Genomic DNA, 18,953 nt, shown 5'->3' on the forward strand with positions numbered 1-18,953 from the left:
TTGCTGTATTAAAGCAAAAAGAGAACTACCTATTACACCAAGAGCACATTCCACTAGGAAAATAGGCGCCACAATGGCTTTTCTGGGGAATATACCTATGACAGAAATTTGTAAGGCAGCCACCTGGTTACGCCTCATACATTCACAAAGCATTACTGTGTAGATGTGTTAACACAACAAGCCACAGGAGGACAGGCTGTATTATGAACATTATTTCATACAACTTCAACTCCTACAGGCTAAGCCACCGCTTTTTGGGGGAGATTACTGCTTATTAGTCTATGCACAGCATGTGTATCTGCAGCTACTTATGCCACCGAACGGAAAAATTTCACTTACCCAGTGTACATCTGTTCGTGGCATGAGACTCTGCAGATTCACATGCGTTCTCCCACCTCCCCGGGAGCCTGTAGCCGTTATTAGTTGAATGAAAATTGTAAATGTGTAAATAAATATTTTAATACACATTATGTACATACATACTCCATTGCATTGGCACATCTAGTATATTCACAACTCCTACCTCACCCTCTGCGGGGAAAACAATCTAAGATGGAGTCGACAGCCATGCGCAATGGAGCCGAAAAGGGAAGAGTCCCTCGGTCTCGTGACTCGAAAAGACTTCTTCGAAGAAAAACAACTTTTAACACTCCGAGCCCAACACTAGATGGCAGGATAATGCACAGCATGTGAATCTGCAGCGTCTCATGCCACAAACAGATGTACACTGGGTAAGTGACATTTTCCATCTATATCTGTTTTGATGTACCGGGGGCTCCTGTCTCTGACAGGAAAGGATTCAAGCATGTGAATCTATGAAAGATTCCAATACTGGAGAACTACAGTTACTGGTAAGTAACTTATTTTCTTAGGTGAAAGCACTACATCTAGCTTCGGAGAACAGAAAGGTGCTGTTGTTGCAAGTGATGTTTGTGTGAGATGGTAGTTTGGTATCCGTTTTTACATGCAAATCATGTAGTTATTATTTTTTCACCTATATCTGCTCTTGCTCTCTACTGACCTTTATCTTGCTTGATTGTTCAATAGGTCATCCCCGTGCCCAAGCGTGAAACATGGTGACGAATGGGGAGACCCTAGTAAGTGTGATCACGGAGATGGGTGCCAGTACTGTCACACTCGCACGGAGCAGCAGTTTCACCCTGAGGTGTGTGCAGTGAGCAGTCTTTTTGGGGATGCATGCTATACCATCAGAGCTTGCTTTATTATAAGTCTATATTATTGGTACTAAAATATGACAAAATAGAAAATAAATCTCCATGACTAAATCTGTATTTGTTTCTGACTTACATTCTGGTGACTTTGAGGAGTCCTACAGTAAATAAGTATATTTTGCTTTGATTATTTAAAACAATTGCAAGTTGCTAAAACTACATATTATACATTATCATTAAAAATAGAAAAATAGACAAAAAAGAGTACTACATAAAGAGAAAGACAAAAATCAAAAACAGCAGCATTTTCTAAGTAGTGACGCAGGTAGCTAGTCGCAGAAACAATCACTCTCTACCATTGTAAGTCTGTGTCGTTTTGCTTGAGTGCAAAATTATGAACAATGTTAAGACCTATCTATCAGACTTGAAAGGCCGTGAGCTGGGATTTACAGTTTATAGTACGGAAGGAGGATAGTCACTCGGAACAATATCTATACATGTGTATGATGGGAGGTCTAAAGTGCCAAGTCAGGTGCCTTATACAATTGAATGTGCAAATTAACAATTGGGTAACCAATTGCGGTGCGCCCTTAATGAGCCTGTTCCTTGCTAACTGGTTTTATTGAATCAGTAGTTAGTTCATCTGTCTCGCAGAAGCCATTTTATTCCCCTGGTGCGGCCTTGCAGGGTTCAACCATTTAGGCAAGCACTCAATGTTTAAAAAAGTCTATCTTCCTGGGCCAGAAATATCTGTGCTTAGGCCTCTTCAATAGCTGGAGCAGAACTGTATTTCCAGTCGTCATTCATGTCTTCCAGTATCCCAAGACGGACTTTTAGCTCATTCTTGACAATACTCAAAAATCTCACAAGGATGCAGGTCAGCTGGACTCCGCTGCCCGCAAAGCATTCTTTCACCGTGGAATAGCTGCATCGCCCAGTCCAGCAGCTCATATAAGGCCAGCATAATACTTCTCCTCATTATCAATTAGAGCAGTCAACCTGTAATTTTTTGCTTCATTTTTGTTACCCCTTTTAAATAGTGGTGAAATTATCGACCCCCTCCAGGATGCTGGGATTGTTTCTGTGCTGAAGGTTTGTTCGGAGACTGGTTTGAGGGCTTCAGTCCAATAATATGGATCCAATTTAAAAAGGAGCAGTGGAATTCCATTTGGGCCTGTAGCTCCCACCTTCTTGCCTTTTGCAATCCTGTTTTGAATCTGCTTGCTTGTAATTGTCATTATAAAACATGGTTGTTTGTTTAGCTTTAATTCCCCTATTCTCTGTACCAAATATTCTCTCTTCTTCTCTAGTCTTATCTTATGGTTCTGTGTTGAAATGTTTCATGAGATATTTAACCGAGTTGTCCTCTGTCACATGAGAGTTGACCCCAAGGCCTGTTGTATTTTGTAGACTATTGATTGTCTGCCAGAATTTAGCAGTGTTGCTTTTAATATCATGAAACAGTTTGGCCCAGAGCAGCTCTTCAGAATTTGTTTTCAGCCGCCATAAACGCTTCCTCTTGGCAGCTTTTAGTTGTCGTAGCTTGAGACATGGATGGGGACACTCTGGTACAAGACACATATCGCACACATACAGAAATGTCATTTTGGTGTCCATATTCCTTGCCAAATGAATGCTGGCACCACAATTATGTTACAATCATGCCTGTCAACTATGTCCATGTGTACACATTGCAGAGGGAACTGTACCTGTGATGTTGTGCCTCCAGTCTGTGCATGTGAGTCAGTGTGTGTATGTGTGGGTGAGATTGGATTGGCTGAGTGTAAGGAAATGCCTCCTTGGCATTGTTAACCCCTAACTTTTTGCCTTTGCTGATGCTAAGTTATGATTTGAAAGTGTACTGGGGCCCTGTTAACCAGGCCCCAACGCCAGTGTTCTTTACCTAAACTGTACCTTTGTCTCCACAATTGGCACAACCCTGGCACTCAGGTAAGTCCCTTGTAACCGGTACCCCTGGTACCAAGGCCCTGATGCCAGGGAAGGTCTCTAAGGGCTGCAGCATGTCTTATGCCACCCTAGAGACCCCTCACTCAGCACATACACACTGCTTCACAGCTTGTGTGTGCTAATGGGGAGAAAATGACTAAGTCGACATGGCACTCCCCTCAGAGTACCATGCCAACTTCACACTGCCTGTGGCATCGGTAAGTCGCCCCTCTAGCAGGCTTTACAGCCCCAAGGCAGGGTGCCCTATACCACAGGTGAGGGCATATGTGCATTAACACTATGCCCCTACAGTGTCTAAGCCAAACTTCAGACATTGTAAGTGCAGGGTAGCCATAAGAGTATATGGTCTGGGAGTTTGTCAAACACGAACTCCACAGTTCCATAATGGCTACACTGAAAACTGGGAAGTTTGCTATCAAACTTCTCAGCACAGTAAATGCACACTGATGCCAGTGTGCAATTTATTGTAAAATACACCCAGGGGGCACCTTAGAGATGCCCCCTGAATACATACCCGACTTTTAGTGTAGGCTGACCAGTTCCTGCCAGCCTGCCACACACCAGACATGTTGCTGGCCACATGGAGAGAGTGCCTTTGTCACTCTGTGGCCTGGAACAAAGCCTGTACTGGGTGGAGGTGCTTCTCACCTCCCCCTGCAGGAACTGTAACACCTGATGGTGAGCCTCAAAGGCTTACCCCTTTTGTTACAGCACCCCAGGGCATCCCAGCTAGTGGAGATGCCCGCCCCTCCGGCCACTGCCCACACTTTTGGCGGCAATGCTGGAGGAGATAATGAGAAGAACAAGGAGGAGTCACCCACCAGTCAGGACAGCCCCTAAGGTGTCCTGAGCTGAGGTGACCCCTGTCTTGAAAAATCCTCCATATTGATTTTGGAGGATTCCCCCAATAGGATTAGGGATGTGCCCCCCTCACCACAGGGAGGAGGCGCAAAGAGGGTGTAACCACCTTCAAGGGCAGTAGCCATTGGCTAGTGCCCTCCCAGACCTAAACACACCCCTAAATTCAGTATTTAGGGGCTCCACAGATCCCAGGAAATTAGATTCCTGCAACCTGAAGAAAGAAGGACTGCTGACCTACAAGCCTGCAGAGAAGGAGGAAGATAACAACTGTTTTGGCCCCAGCCCTACCGAAACCTGCTCCAACAATGCATCAGACAGGGACCAGCTACCTCTGAAGCCTCAGAGGACTGCCCTGGACTACAGGACCAAGAAACTACTGTGAACAGTGGCCCTGTTCAAAACCAGTTACTTCTTTGCAACAAAGAAGCAACTTTCAAGGACTTCATGTTTCCCGCCGGAAGCGTGAGACTTCGCACTCTGCACCAGACGTCCCCCGGCTCGAGATCCAAAGAACAAACACCACAAGGAGGACTCCCCAGCGACTGCAAGCCTATGAATAAACAGAGACGACCCCCCTGAGCCCCAACAGCGACGCCTGCAGAGAGAATCCAGAGGCTCCCCCTGACCACGACTGCCTGTAACAAGGGACCTGACGCCTGGAACCAACACTGCACCTGCAGCCCCCAGGACCTGAAGGAACCGAACGTCAACGCAGGAGTGACCCCTAGGTGACCCTCTGCCTAGCCCAGGTGCTGGCTGTCCCGAGAAGCCCCCCCTGTGCCTGCCTGCACCGCTTGAGTGACCCCCGGGTCCCTCCATTGTTTACTACCTGAAACCCGACACCTGCTTTGCACACTGCACCCGGCCGCCCTGTGCCGCTGAGGGTGTGTTTTGTGTGCCCACTTGTGCCCCCCCCCAGAGCTCTACAAAACCCCCCCTGGTCTGCCCCCCGAGGACGCAGGTGCTTACCTGCTGGCAGACTGGAACCGGAGCACCCCTGTTCTCCATATGCGCCTATGTTTTTTGGGCAACTCTTTGACCTCTGCACCTGACCGGCCCTGAGCTGCTGGTGTGGTAACTTTGGGGTTGCCTTGAACCCCCAACGGTGGGCTGCCTATGCCCCAGGACTGAGACTTGTAAGTGTTTTACTTACCTCCTAATATAACCTTTATTTACCTCCCCTAGGAACTGTTGATTTTTGCACTGTTTCCACTTTGAAAATAGCTTATTGCTATTTTTACAAGGACTGTACATGATATTGCTTTCATTCAAAGTTCCTAAAGTATCTAAGTGAAGTACCTTACATTTAAAGTGCTTGATGTAAATCTTGAACCTGTGGTTCTTAAAATAAACTAAGAAAATATATTTTTCTATATAAAAACCTATTGGCCTGGAATTGTCATTGAGTGTGTGTTCCTCATTTATTGCCTGTGTGTGTACAACAAATGCTTAACACTACCCTCTGATAAGCCTACTGCTCGACCACACTACCACAAAATAGAGCATTAGATTTATCTACTTTTGCCACTATCTTACCTCTAAGGGGAACCCTTGGACTCTGTGCACACTATTTCTTACTTTGAAATAGTATATACACAGCCAACTTCCTATAGTGAGTGTCAGGACGGCTGGGAGCAATCCTCCGCACACGCCCACTGCGGCATTGGACGGCTCCCAGCCGTCTGATGCACGTAAGGGGAAAGAACTCTATTAGCAGTGAAAATGTAGGGCCTTGTTGGAGAAACGAATGTCATGGCACCAACAACAAGCAAGACACTACCTGTAGTGGTGATTACCTGGCGTAGAGATAATGATTTCTTTTCTTTCCAAGTCTGTATCAGTTATTTTCATATTGCACAATTTTTTGTAATTGAAAAATGTTAGTCAATGTTGGTTTTGTTAGTGACTCATAATAAACTATAGCAGTATTTGTAATGTTTGGAATTGCTGAATTCAATGTCAAATTCACTAGTTGAAATTGAAGCTGGAAACACAGCAGGCTGCTCAGCCTCTCAAAACTGTTACTTTTGAGAGACTGAGACCTGAGGGCTGAGAACCTCATTGCAGCTGTACTCTTCTTCGAATAGCTTTTGCAGAGTAGTGAAAGGTTGTCCTTGTCTCCTACAGAAGAACTTTGGTGTCAGTGGGGGTCTGCAAAACAGAATTGGCCACATAATTCTTTTTGATGTTGTCAGTTGATAGCATCTTGTTTTTCTTTGAATGAGGCAGCTGTAGCAGGATCACCATTTGAGTGCCTTTTACACCAATAACTGAAACAGGTGGTCCGTAAAATAGTCCGAAGACTTGGTAGTTAGGGATATTTTCTTGCACTAGCTCTCTCGCTTTCAGGAGCCCCACATCAGCAGCTTAAGGAATCTTAATGTGTTGGAGTCATTATTTCCTTTAGATAATTTATTTGTAATTTTGTGAACGTTCTCCATTTTAGTAAATCCAAGGATTAGGTGTTTTGGACTGTACCTCCTTTGCAGGGACATCAAAATCACATGCTAGTACTCCAAAGAGCATCTTGTACGGGGTGTGGCCACCTGCCACTCCTCTAGGCACGATAATTAGTGCGCCTTGAACTCCACACAGGTTATACGGCCAACTCAATCCTGTACCCAGTACCCTTGCGATCAAGACTTGTTTGAGTGTACCTTAGCTCGTTCTATAATTCGGTTTGATTCCAGGCGAAATGGTGCATATATAACATCCGTACTCCTACAGCAGGCATATCATTCATGAACGCCTTAGTGGCATACTTAGACCTATTGTCTGAATGAATGTTTTTGAATTGAGCCATTACGACTAGGCACTGTAAGTCTCTAATGACGGCTTGAGCTGAGGCAATCTTTTGTGGCTAAACCCAAAAGAATCTGGAGCATGAATTGAGAGCAACCAATATATATTTATACTAGTTGGCACTCACCATTGGCCTGAAGTTGTTGTGAAAAAGTACCTTGAAGGTTGAATCAGAGTTAGTAAGAAGAGTCTGGTTTTGCAACAGTAATGTTTTATCTGTTGGCAAATAAAGCATTGCTGACATATTGTTTGGTAGGTGTTGGTAAATATGGCAGACAGTATCATTGCTGCAGCATTGGTACAGTATCCCTGAAGCAAGCAAGAGCTAAAGCTATCCCTTTATGAGCGGCCTTCATTAAATCCAGTTCAGCTCTTAGGAATGCTGTCTCTGACTCCAGCTATGAAAACTACATCTGCATTATCTTTATAGTAAGGGTGTAGAAATATTTTGAGGGAGAAGCCATCAGGAGGTATCTCTATTTTCAAACCACCTCTATCACTACCAAAATATCTGCATGAATCTTGGTTTGGAATTGGCTTACAGCAGTCGCCATGATTTGCATCACTGTTTTTGCAGCCAAATCTTCTGCTCAGTTCCTTCTATTGTGAATTCCTTCACTTTTATGGGGCATAATGTGGACTACATGCACCACAGGAAGCTTGTCCTGTAGAACAGCTAACTTTCAGTAGAGTTGCTCACTTTTTATTTACTTCCCCTTTAAATCTCTGAATGTGGTCAAGTGACAGTGTGGTAAATCCACACTATATCCTTGGATACAATTACACAATAAGTATAGGAACTGACAGGTCAGCCTTCTGTAGAGCAAGTAACAGGACGTGTATTTCTGCCATCTGCGCAGTGGAATCACCTGAAACTGTGTGTGTGTAGTGCCTTGAAGCCACTGTCTTCAAAAATTCACTGCACGGCAGCATAAGCTGACGAGGATTTCTATTTAGTCCAATCACAAGCTGTTCTGAGCATTCTCTGTAGAATATGTTGTTATATTCATGGATAGATAAAATATATGGAATTGTGCGTATTGACAATAAATCCTATGTGCAAATTCAGTACCATATTCAAATTCAGAAGCGTTTGAAGAAGCAGCCAGTACACCTAAAGCAGGTGTAAAATTGCAGGTATTAGGCATTGCATTTGTTGCTCCTTCTAGTGCAAATTTTGTAAAACTTGTAAGATGCGTTTTGCCTGTGCCAAAGGGAGCTCTTTCAGTATACATAAACTCAAATAAGTGGTCTCTATATTTACCACCATCTTTAATCAATTATTAATTCATATATGTCCATGTTTTACAGATCCCCCACTATCTAGTAAGTTTCTTTATTGGACAATTTTCTCAATACTTTCATAAAATTGTTGTTCCCAATTTTCTCATTGTAGGAGGCTGGACTGGCTTGTAGTGAGTACCAAGGGGTACTTGCACCTTGCACCAGGCCCAGTTATCCCTTATTAGTGTATAGGGTGTCTAGCAGCTTAGGCTGATAGATAATGGTAGGTTAGCAGAGCAGCTTAGGCTGAACTAGGAGACGTGTGAAGCTACTACAGTACCACTTAGTGTCATATGCACAATATCATAAGAAAACACAATACACAGTTATACTAAAAATAAAGGTACTTTATTTTTATGACAATATGCCAAAGTATCTTAGAGTGTACCCTCAGTGAGAGGATAGGAAATATACACAAGATATATATACACAATAGCAAAAATATGCAGTATAGTCTTAGAAAACAGTGCAAACAATGTATAGTTACAATAGGATGCAATGGGGAAACATAGGGATAGGGGCAACACAAACCATATACTCCAAAAGTGGAATGAGAACCACGAATGGACCCCAAACCTATGTGACCTTGTAGAGGGTCGCTGGGACTATTAGAAAATAGTGAGAGTTAGAAAAATAACCCTCCCCAAGACCCTGAAAAGTGAGTGCAAAGTGCACTAAAGTTCCCCTAAGGACAAAATAGTCGTGTTAGAGGAATAATGCAGGAAAGACACAAACCAGCAATGCAACAACTGTGGATTTCCAATCTAGGGTACCTGTGGAACAAGGGGACCAAGTCCAAAAGTCACAAGCAAGTCGGAGATGGGCAGATGCCCAGGAAATGCCAGCTGCGGGTGCAAAGAAGCTTCTACTGGACAGAAGAAGCTGAGGTTTCTGCAGGAACGAAAAGGGCTAGAGACTTCCCATTTGGTGGACGGATCCCTCTCGCCTGGGAGAGTCGTGCAGAAGTGTTTTCCCGCCGAAAGAACGCCAACAAGCCTTGCTAGTCGCAAATCGTGCGTTTGGCGTTTTTGGACGCTGCCGGGGCCCAGGAGGGACCAGGAGGTCGCAAATTGGACCTGAAGAGAGAGGGGACGTCGAGCAAGACAAAGAGCCCTCACTGAAGCAGGTAGCACCCGGAGAAGTGCCAGAAACAGGCACTACGAGGATGCGTGAAACGGTGCTCGCCGAAGTTGCACAAAGGAGTCCCACGTCGCCGGAGACCAACTTAGAAAGTCGTGCAATGCAGGTTAGAGTGCCGTGGACCCAGGCTTGGCTGTGCACAAAGGATTTCCGCCGGAAGTGCACAGGGGCCGGAGTAGCTGCAAAGTCGCGGTTCCCAGCAATGCAGCCCAGCGAGGTGAGGCAAGGACTTACCTCCACCAAACTTGGACTGAAGAGTCACTGGACTGTGGGGGTCACTTGGACAGAGTCGCTGGATTCGAGGGACCTCGCTCGTCGTGCTGAGAGGAGACCCAAGGGACCGGTAATGCAGCTTTTTGGTGCCTGCGGTTGCAGGGGGAAGATTCCGTCGACCCACGGGAGATTTCTTAGGAGCTTCTGGTGCAGAGAGGAGGCAGGCTACCCCCACAGCATGCACAAGCAGGAAAACAGTCGAGAAGGCGGCAGGATCAGCGTTACAGAGTTGCAGTAGTCGTCTTTGCTACTATGTTGCAGGTTTGCAGGCTTCCAGCGCGGTCAGCAGTCGATTCCTTATCAGAAGGTGAAGAGGGAGATGCAGAGGAACTCGGATGAGCTCTTGCATTCGTTATCTGCCGTTTCCCCAGAGACAGAGACCCTAAATAGCCAGAAAAGAGGGTTTGGCTACCTAGGAGAGAGGATAGGCTACTAACACCTGAAGGAGCCTATCAGCAGGAGTCTCTGACGTCACCTGGTGGCACTGGCCACTCAGAGCAGTCCAGTGTGCCAGCAGCACCTCTGTTTCCAAGATGGCAGAGGTCTGGAGCACACTGGAGGAGCTCTGGACACCTCCCAGGGGAGGTGCAGGTCAGGGGAGTGGTCACTCCCCTTTCCTTTGTCCAGTTTCGCGCCAGAGCAGGGGCTAAGGGGTCCCTGAACCGGTGTAGACTGGCTTATGCAGAATTGGGCACATCTGTGCCCAACAAAGCATTTCCAGAGGCTGGGGGAGGCTACTCCTCCCCTGCCTTCACACCATTTTCCAAAGGGAGAGGGTGTTACACCCTCTCTCAGAGGAAGTTCTTTGTTCTGCCATCCTGGGCCAGGCCTGGCTGGACCCCAGGAGGGCAGCTGCCTGTCTGAGGGGTTGGCAGCAGCAGCAGCTGCAGTGAAACCCCAGGAAGGGCAGTTTGGCAGTACCAGGGTCTGTGCTACAGACCACTGGGATTATGGGATTGTGCCAACTATGCCAGGATGGCATAGAGGGGGCAATTCCATGATCATAGACATGTTACATGGCCATATTCGGAGTTACCATGGTGAAGCTACATATAGGTAGTGACCTATATGTAGTGCACGCGTGTAATGGTGTCCCCGCACTCACAAAGTTCAGGGAATTGGCTCTGAACAATGTGGGGGCACCTTGGCTAGTGCCAGGGTGCCCTCACACTAAGTAACTTTGCACCTAACCTTTACCAGGTAAAGGTTAGACATATAGGTGACTTATAAGTTACTTAAGTGCAGTGTAAAATGGCTGTGAAATAACGTGGACGTTATTTCACTCAGGCTGCAGTGGCAGGCCTGTGTAAGGATTGTCAGAGCTCCCTATGGGTGGCAAAAGAAATGCTGCAGCCCATAGGGATCTCCTGGAACCCCAATACCCTGGGTACCTCAGTACCATATACTAGGGAATTATAAGGGTGTTCCAGTAAGCCAATGTAAATTGGTAAAAATGGTCACTAGCCTGTTAGTGACAATTTGGAAAGAAATGAGAGAGCATAACCACTGAGGTTCTGGTTAGCAGAGCCTCAGTGAGACAGTTAGTCACTACACAGGTAACACATTCAGGCACACTTATGAGCACTGGGGCCCTGGGTTACCAGGGTCCCAGTGACACATACAACTAAAACAACATATATACAGTGAAAAATGGGGGTAACATGCCAGGCAAGATGATACTTTCCTACACTCATGTAATTCCAGTAAATGCTTCTCAGAACTGGGAACTCCTTTATAGTGTTTACCTCCTTACATTTAGTTGTCCGACCATGGTGGCAGATACTTAATTTGGAAAACAGCATTTCTTTATGATGGTACATTGGTTGCTCCAAATATGGTATTTTCAAGCGTGGCAATAGACAATGAGCCCAACCGAGGCTCTCGCATCAACCCAGAGACACAGAACGCAAGCAGTGACCTAATAGAAGTACCAGCTACTCACCTTTCCCAGCATCAAATAGGGGCAAATATATCCAAATATCTCCACAACTGGGAAACTATCACCTTGGATCAATGGGTATTGGACATAGTGGCTTATAGCCACACCCTAGAATTCACTGTCCTGTCGCCAACCACTCCCCTGAAAGGGGCGCATTCCCCTCATGTTCACTTATTGAAAAAAGAGATCAAATTGATGCTTCTCAGAGGAGCAATAGAAAAAGTTTTAATGGCTCAGAGAGGGAAAGGATTCTATTCCCGTGTTTTCCTTGTGAAAAAGAAAACAGGGGAATGGAGACCTATTCTAGATCTCCGGCATCTAAACCAGTACCTCCGCAAACAAACTTTCAGAATGATCACTCTTTCAGACATATTAAATCTCCTAAACAGCGGAGACTATATGACATCTCTTGACTTGGAAGATGCTTATTTTCATATGCCCATACACCCTAAGCATTTCAGATGTCTTCGATTCACAGTGGCTGGTACTCACTATCAGTTTCGAGTCCTTTCGGACTCAGATCCGCTCCTCACATATTCACAAAATGTCTAGCCCCAGTAGCAGCTGCTCTCAGGAAATAAGGTCACCAGGTTTTTCCATACCTAGACGACTGGCTACTGAAAGCATGAACCCGCAAGCAGCATTAGCAGCAACAAAAGATTGCATTACACTCTTTCAAAGACTAGGCCTCAACACTCAATGTCAAAATACCTTGCACAATACCCACTCAGAGGATGTCTTTTCTCGGGGCTATCCTGGACACTCAGCTGAACAAAGCTTTCCTTACACAGGAAGGGCTAGCATCTCTGGCCAAAATAATATAAAAAAGATAGTTAATTTCACTGAGGTCGTACAAATCGCTCCTAGGTATGATATCTTCCACGATCAACTTGGTACTAAATGCACATCTCAAAATGAGACCGTTGAAGGAAGAATTGCAAGTTGAGTGGAACCAATCGCAAGGTTAGTTTGAGGATCGCATTCAGGTTACGCCAAAAATGGTAAAGGCATTGGGCTGGTGAGCTCACCAGTCTCATCTTTCTCCAGGCCTCATGTACATTCCGTTAGTCCCACAATTTATAATTACCACAGATGCTTCCATGGAAGGATGGGGAGGTCATCTCCAAGATCTACTAATCCAGGGGAAATGGTCAAGACACCAAAGGCGGATGGATATCAAGAGCCTAGAACTCAAAGCTATCTTTTTCACGTTGCAGGCATTCCTCCCGAGGATTAAAGGGTCTCGAGTGCTGGTGCGGACAGACAACACCACCAGCATGTATTATCTAAACAAGCAGGGAGGCACGAGGTTTTGAACGCTTACACAGGAAGCTCAAGTACTATGGGATTGGCTAACAAAACACAACATCTCTCTGAAGGCCGAGCATGTTCCAGGAGTGCACAATGCGCTAGCAGGTGAACTCAGCAGGACCAATGGCGATCGTCACAAATGGGAACTGAATCATGCCCAATTAGACAAAATTTCTGCAGCATGGGGGAAGCCAACTGTAGATCTCTTTGCAACGAACGTCAATACCAAATGCCAATTTTACGCAAGTCGGTATCCCCTCCCAGGGTCTTGGGGGAGTGCCCTTTCGATGCGAACGTCTGGGATCTATGCGTACCCCCACCCCCAATCTCATTGATTTCCAAGTTCATAGCCAAGATGAAGACAGAGTCTTGTCGCCTAATACTAATTGCTCCCAAATGGCCCAGACAATGCTGGTACACGGAGCTTCTTTTAATGTCTGAAATCACACTGATACGTCTTCCAGCTGCAGGGCTACTTTCTGTGCGTCAAGGGGAGATACTACATCCAGATCCAACGTCATTGCACTTGCACCCATGGCTCCTGAATTCCATGAATTCCAACATCTCAGGATAACCCCAGAATGTAGAAGTATACTTTCTAAGGTGAGAGCAGACAGCACAAACAAAACATATAGACTTAAATGGAAATGGTTCTGTTGTTGGTGTCAACAGCACAACTTACACCCTTATGAGGCCTATCCGGAGCAAATTTTACCTTACCTGTTAATGCTGGCAAAGTCTGTGCTCGTGCATTCCTCAGTGAAAGTGCATTTGCCAGCAATCTCGACATAGACGTTCTTCAAACACGGCCTTACTTTCTTTGTCACGTCTTATTAAACAATTCATGAGAGGTTTATTTAGGGTCTTTCCTCCAGTAATGTTGCCTCCTCCTGTATGGCACCTTAATGTTGTACTCTCACAACTAATGAAACCCCCGTTTGAACCCATACATAAATCAGATCTTAAGTTCCTTATGTGGAAGGTAGCTTTCCTTCTAGTGATCACTTCCACCAGAAGGGTCAGTGAAATTCAAGCTTTCACTACACAAAAGCCCTTGCTGCGTTTTACTGACGATTTTGTCATTCTCAAAACAAATCCAAAATTAATTCCTAAAGTTCCTTCTCAGTTTCATCTTAATCAACCAGTTATTCTCCGGACATATTTTCGTAATCCGAGATCTCCAGCAGAAAAATCCCTCCACACGTTGGATGTGAAGAGATGTCTTAAGTTCTATCTTCAACGAACCAACATTTTTCGCAAATCTGATCAGTTATTACTCTCCTATGGACCTGGGCGCATGGGTTCTTCTGTAACAAAGTCAATGGTGGCAAGGTGGCTATCGGCAACTATTCAGTTGTGGCATTCTGCAGCAGGAAACCTCTACAAAGACGACCTAGAGCACAGCATTCAACAAGGGCAGTTTCTACCTCTGCGGCTGTGTTTGCTGGGGTCCCGCCTGATCAAATATGCTTTGCTGCTACTTGGAAGAGTACCCACTCCTTCACAAAGCACTATTGCCTTCAGGCTACCCATAGGACGGATGCGGCCATGGGCAAAGCAGTTCTAGGACACCTGTTCCAGTAAAGGTGAGCCTCTTGGTAATGTAGAATTTTGTTTTCTATTGCTATTGTTTATATCTGTTGTTCTCATATTTTCTGATTACTGTTCCAAATTCAACATCTCTACATACAGTATGGTCTTACTATGATTGGTATATATACTTACATGAAGAAAAAAAAAGAGAGAAACAAAATACTTTCCTTCCCTCCATCAGCTTCAATTTTATTATACTGCTTGTTAATCAGATTCAAGGATGTGAATCTATGAAAGATCCATTACTGGATAAGAAATTAATTACTTATCTGTAACTGCAGTTATCCAGTATTGGTAGTTTTTTTTAGATTCACATGCAACCCATCCTCCTCCCCTTAGAGGCTCCCTTTTACTGACTCAGGTAACATAGTTCACTCTTATGCTGAAAATCTGAGGAAGGGAGCTTCTCTTGGGAGTGTTGTCGCCGGATTGGTTATGGTTCAAGTTTAGTCCATTTAAAAAAATGACATGAACAGACGAGCACATTTAGGTCTGTTTGCATTGTAAACTCTATGGTTATTGTTATGTACTGCTTTATAGGATACCATGGGACTCCCACTTCGACGGGAAAGATTCTAGTATGTGAATCTATGAAAGATCCAATACTGGATAACTGCAGTTACAGGTAAGTAATTAATTTCTTACATGGCTTGGGATGGGTAGCCTCCTCTAGCCACCGGTATGCTTTGAGGGGTTTATTTGGTGCCCTCCTTGCATAAACCTGTTTGAGCTAGTCCAGGGACCGCTGGTCCCTGCTCCGACGTGAAACTGGACAATGGAAAGGGGAGTGACCACTCCCCTGTCCATCACCACCCCAGGGGCAGCGCCCAGAGCTCCTCCAGGTGGCCACTTGAGTCTGCCTTCTTGAGTCTAAGGTAGAGAGAGGCCCCTGGGAGCATCCGAGTCGCCAGGTCAGGCAGGTGACGTCACAGCCCCATCCTGATATGTGGTCACCCTGCTAGGTGACCAAACCCTCTCCCTTTTTAGGGTCTCTCTCTTGGGTGGGTCCTAAGATTCAATGTAGGACGTTGGCTCTGTATATACTACCTCAAAGTGAGAGATAGTGCACACAGAGTCCAAGGGTTCCTCTTAGAGGTTGATAGTGGCAAAATTAGGTAATACTAATGCTCTATTTTGTGGTTGTGTGGTCGAGCAGTAGGCTTATCAGAGGGTAGTGTTAAGCATTTGCTGTACACACACAGGCAGTAAATGAGGAGACACACTCAAAGACTTAACTCTAGGCCAATAGGTTTTTATATAGAAGAATATTATTTTCTTAATTTATTTTTAGAACCACACGATTCAGAATTTAGGTAAGTACATAAATTGTAAGGTACTTCACACAGGTAAGTATGGAACTTTTAATTGGCCGACGCCCACACACCCTCCCTGGTGCGGGTCATGACCAGTGGCCGACACCAGGAAGGGCATTAATAAATCCTTTTTATTTTTTTTACTCCCCCCGGGAGACACAGAAGCTACCGTGTCCCCCCCCCGCCCCTTTGTGACGTCAGCGCGCCGCGAGGCGCGCTGACGTTTCAAAGGTGTTTTCCCCATCAAAGCAGGAAGCAGCCTTGCGGCCGCTTCCTGCTTTGATGGGGAAAACGGCCTTTTCCACGTTCGGTAAGGCCTCGTAAGAAAGGGTAGTGTCTCCCCTTTTTTACGAGGCCTTCCTGAAAGTGTTTCCTGGCCCCCCGGTCGCAGCTGTGCTGCGATCGGGGGCCAGAAACAGTTTCAGAAGGCCTCGTAAGAAAGGGGAGAGTCTCCCCTTTCTTACCAGGCCTTTTCAAACGGTTTCCTGGCCCCCGATCGCAGCACAGCTGCGATCGGGGGCCAGGAAACCCCACTAGACACCAGGGATTTCACTTTTGGGAGGCGGCCCCCCCAGGGGATTTAAAATAAATAAATAAATAAATTTTAAAAAAATGAAATGACAGGGGGTCGCCCGTGGGCAGGGTGACCCCCTGTGGGGGCAATTTTTTTTATAGATGTTGTAGGGTTTCCCTGGGGGCCATTTTGACGGTAACCATACAACAACTAAAAAAAATATATATGTATATATATATCTATATATATCTATGTAGATAGATATATCTAGGTACATGGATATATCTATAGATATATCTATGTAGATATATATAGATATATATATATATATATATATAGAGGTAGATCTGTATCAAAGAGATTTATAAAGCGCGCTACTCACCTGTGAGGGTCTCAAGGCGCTGGGGGGGGGGGGGTGGAGGGAGGGAAAGGGGGCTGGGAGGTTCACTGTTCAAAAAGCCAGGTTTTGAGGCCCTTCCTGAAAAAAGAAGTAGGTTTTGGGTCTTGCGAAGGTGGGTTGTGAGTGCGTTCCAGGTTTTGGGTGCAAGGTAGAAGGATCTGCCTCCGGTGGTGGTGTGTTTGATGCGGGGGACAGAGGCGAGAGAGAGGTCAGCTGAGCGGACGTTTCGTGTGGGGGTGTGGAAGGTGACTCTCGTTGAGGTAGGCAGGGCCTGTGTTGTGGAGTGATTTGTGTGCGAGGATGAGGATCTTGAAGGTGATCCTTTTGTCAATGGGGAGCCAGTGGAGGGATTTGAGGTGTGGAGAGATGTGTTCGTGTCGGCGGAGGTCGAGGATGAGTCGTGCTGCTGAGTTCTGGATGCGTGTAGTTTGCGCTTGAGTTTTAGAGTGGTGCCGGCGTAGAGGGCGTTTCCGTAATCAAGCCTGCTGCTGATGAGTGCGTGAGTGACATTTTTTCTGGTCTCTGTGGGGATCCATTTGAATGTTTTTCAGTATACGGAGTTTGTTGAAGCATGAGGAGGTAAGAGCGTTGATTTGTTGGGTCATCGAGAGGGAGGAGTCTAGGATGATGCTGAGGTTGCGTGCATGGTTGGCGGGGGTGGGTGCAGGGCCTAGCGTGGTGGGCCACCATGGGGGGGTCCCAGGTGTTTTTGTGTGGGCCAAAGAGGATTATTTTGGTTTTGCTTGAGTTGAGTTTCAGGTGGTTGGCTGTCATATATATATCACTTTTGTCAATATGTGTGTGGTTTCCCTGGGGGGAAAAGGGTCCGACTTGTCTAGTGGCAGTTTTAGTGCCATAAAGAAGCGCAGAAGGTTTATATGCCTACTGCAAAGAGCACATCTGTATTTTATGTAAATAGCTGAGTACATTAGTAAAGTCTATGGAGAGATGAAGGGCACTTTTGCTGGGTGGTAATGAGGGAATCCGAGGAGGAGGGAGTGGGAGCACCAATAATGATTGTTGGACTGGGCGCAGGAGGTGCTAAAGACTGTGACGAATGGTATGTGACAAGGTGTTTTTTGAGTGTCTTGAAAGTACGTGCTGATTGAGGGAAGAAGCGCAGGTAAGGTGGCCTCTACTGTTGCACGTATCTCACACACACCATCGATTTTGTGACTGTCTACGTAGTCTAGTGTTTTAGAGCAACAGTTTAGCCAATAGCAGAGATGGCATCTTGATGGATGACTGCTGCCTGCACTCGGGTTATAGAGGACCGCTCTGACATAGGATCAGAGACTGAGACATCAGATACTGAGACAGCATCTGAGGGATAGGACAATGGCGCAGACTCTGGGAGTGATTTTTCAGTCAGAGGAGTCCCATTCGAAAACTCCTCTTCCAGTACATTATGAGGGAGGTGATGAGGACAGTCCTGCTGTCCCTTCGCAAGCTGTTCGTGCAACTGGGTAATAGTGGGTTAGGCCAACCCAGAGAGCAGGTGAATGCGGCGGCAAGCAGAGAGAGAGTGCTCTCTTGGGAGCTCCCCAATTTAGTTCAGCCCCAAATTCCACCACCCAAATCATATTGTGGAGACATCAAAATTGTCTATGGCAAAACAAACTGGTTTTGTAAGGCAGGCACCTGTGTTTTTGGTCCTGGATTCGGCGGCCATATAGAGAAACACACTAAACCCAAACATTTCCGGAAACTAGACATTCGGGGGAGTCCACAGAGGTGTGACTTGTGTGGATTCCCCAAAGTTTTCTTACCCAGAATACCCTGCAAAGCTGAAATGTTGAAAAAAAGACTCTTTTTCTCGCATTTCTGTCACACAAACTACAGGAATATGCTGGGATCCACAACATTCCTACCACCCAGTGACTCCTCACCTGTCCTGATAAAAAGACTACCCCACTTGAGTGCCTACACCTGGTGCCTGTGTCAGGAATGGATCACCCCAGGGTCAACAGCTGCCTCACGTAAGGACCAACATTGACCGTTGTGTGATCTATTCCTGTCGCAGGCACCAGGCCTAACCACACAAGTGAGGTATCATATTTATCGGGAGACTTGGGGGAACGCTGGGTGGAAGGAAATTTGTGGCTCCTCTCAGATTCCAGAACTTTCTGTCACCGAAATGTGAGGAAAACGTGTTATTTTAGCCACATTTTGAGGTTTGCAAAGGATTCTGGGTAACCGAACCTGGTCCGAGCCCCGCAAGTCACCCCTCCTTGGATTCCCCTAGGTCTCTAGTTTTCAGAAATGCACAGGTTTGGTAGGTTTCCCTAGGTGCCGGCTGAGCTAGAGGCCAAAATCTACAGGTAGGCACTTCTGAAAAAACACCTCTGTTTTCTTCCAAAAATTTGGATGTGTCCACGTTGCG

General features: G+C 45.9%; 1 protein-coding gene across 4 annotated transcripts in view; it reads left to right on the forward strand.

Annotated features, from left to right (window-relative positions):
* Positions 1-18,953, forward strand: part of UNK (unk zinc finger) — an 890,253-nt gene that overhangs the window by 263,504 nt on the left and 607,796 nt on the right. For all 4 annotated transcript variants that reach the window (XM_069200175.1, XM_069200176.1, XM_069200178.1 and 1 more), the window contains exon 6: positions 1,048-1,165. In XM_069200175.1, coding sequence (XP_069056276.1) covers positions 1,048-1,165 — 118 coding nt within the window. The remainder of the gene's footprint in view (positions 1-1,047; positions 1,166-18,953) is intronic.

Source organism: Pleurodeles waltl, chromosome 7 (assembly GCF_031143425.1).
Source record: "Pleurodeles waltl isolate 20211129_DDA chromosome 7, aPleWal1.hap1.20221129, whole genome shotgun sequence".
In the NCBI taxonomy this organism is placed as follows: Eukaryota; Metazoa; Chordata; class Amphibia; order Caudata; family Salamandridae; genus Pleurodeles; species Pleurodeles waltl.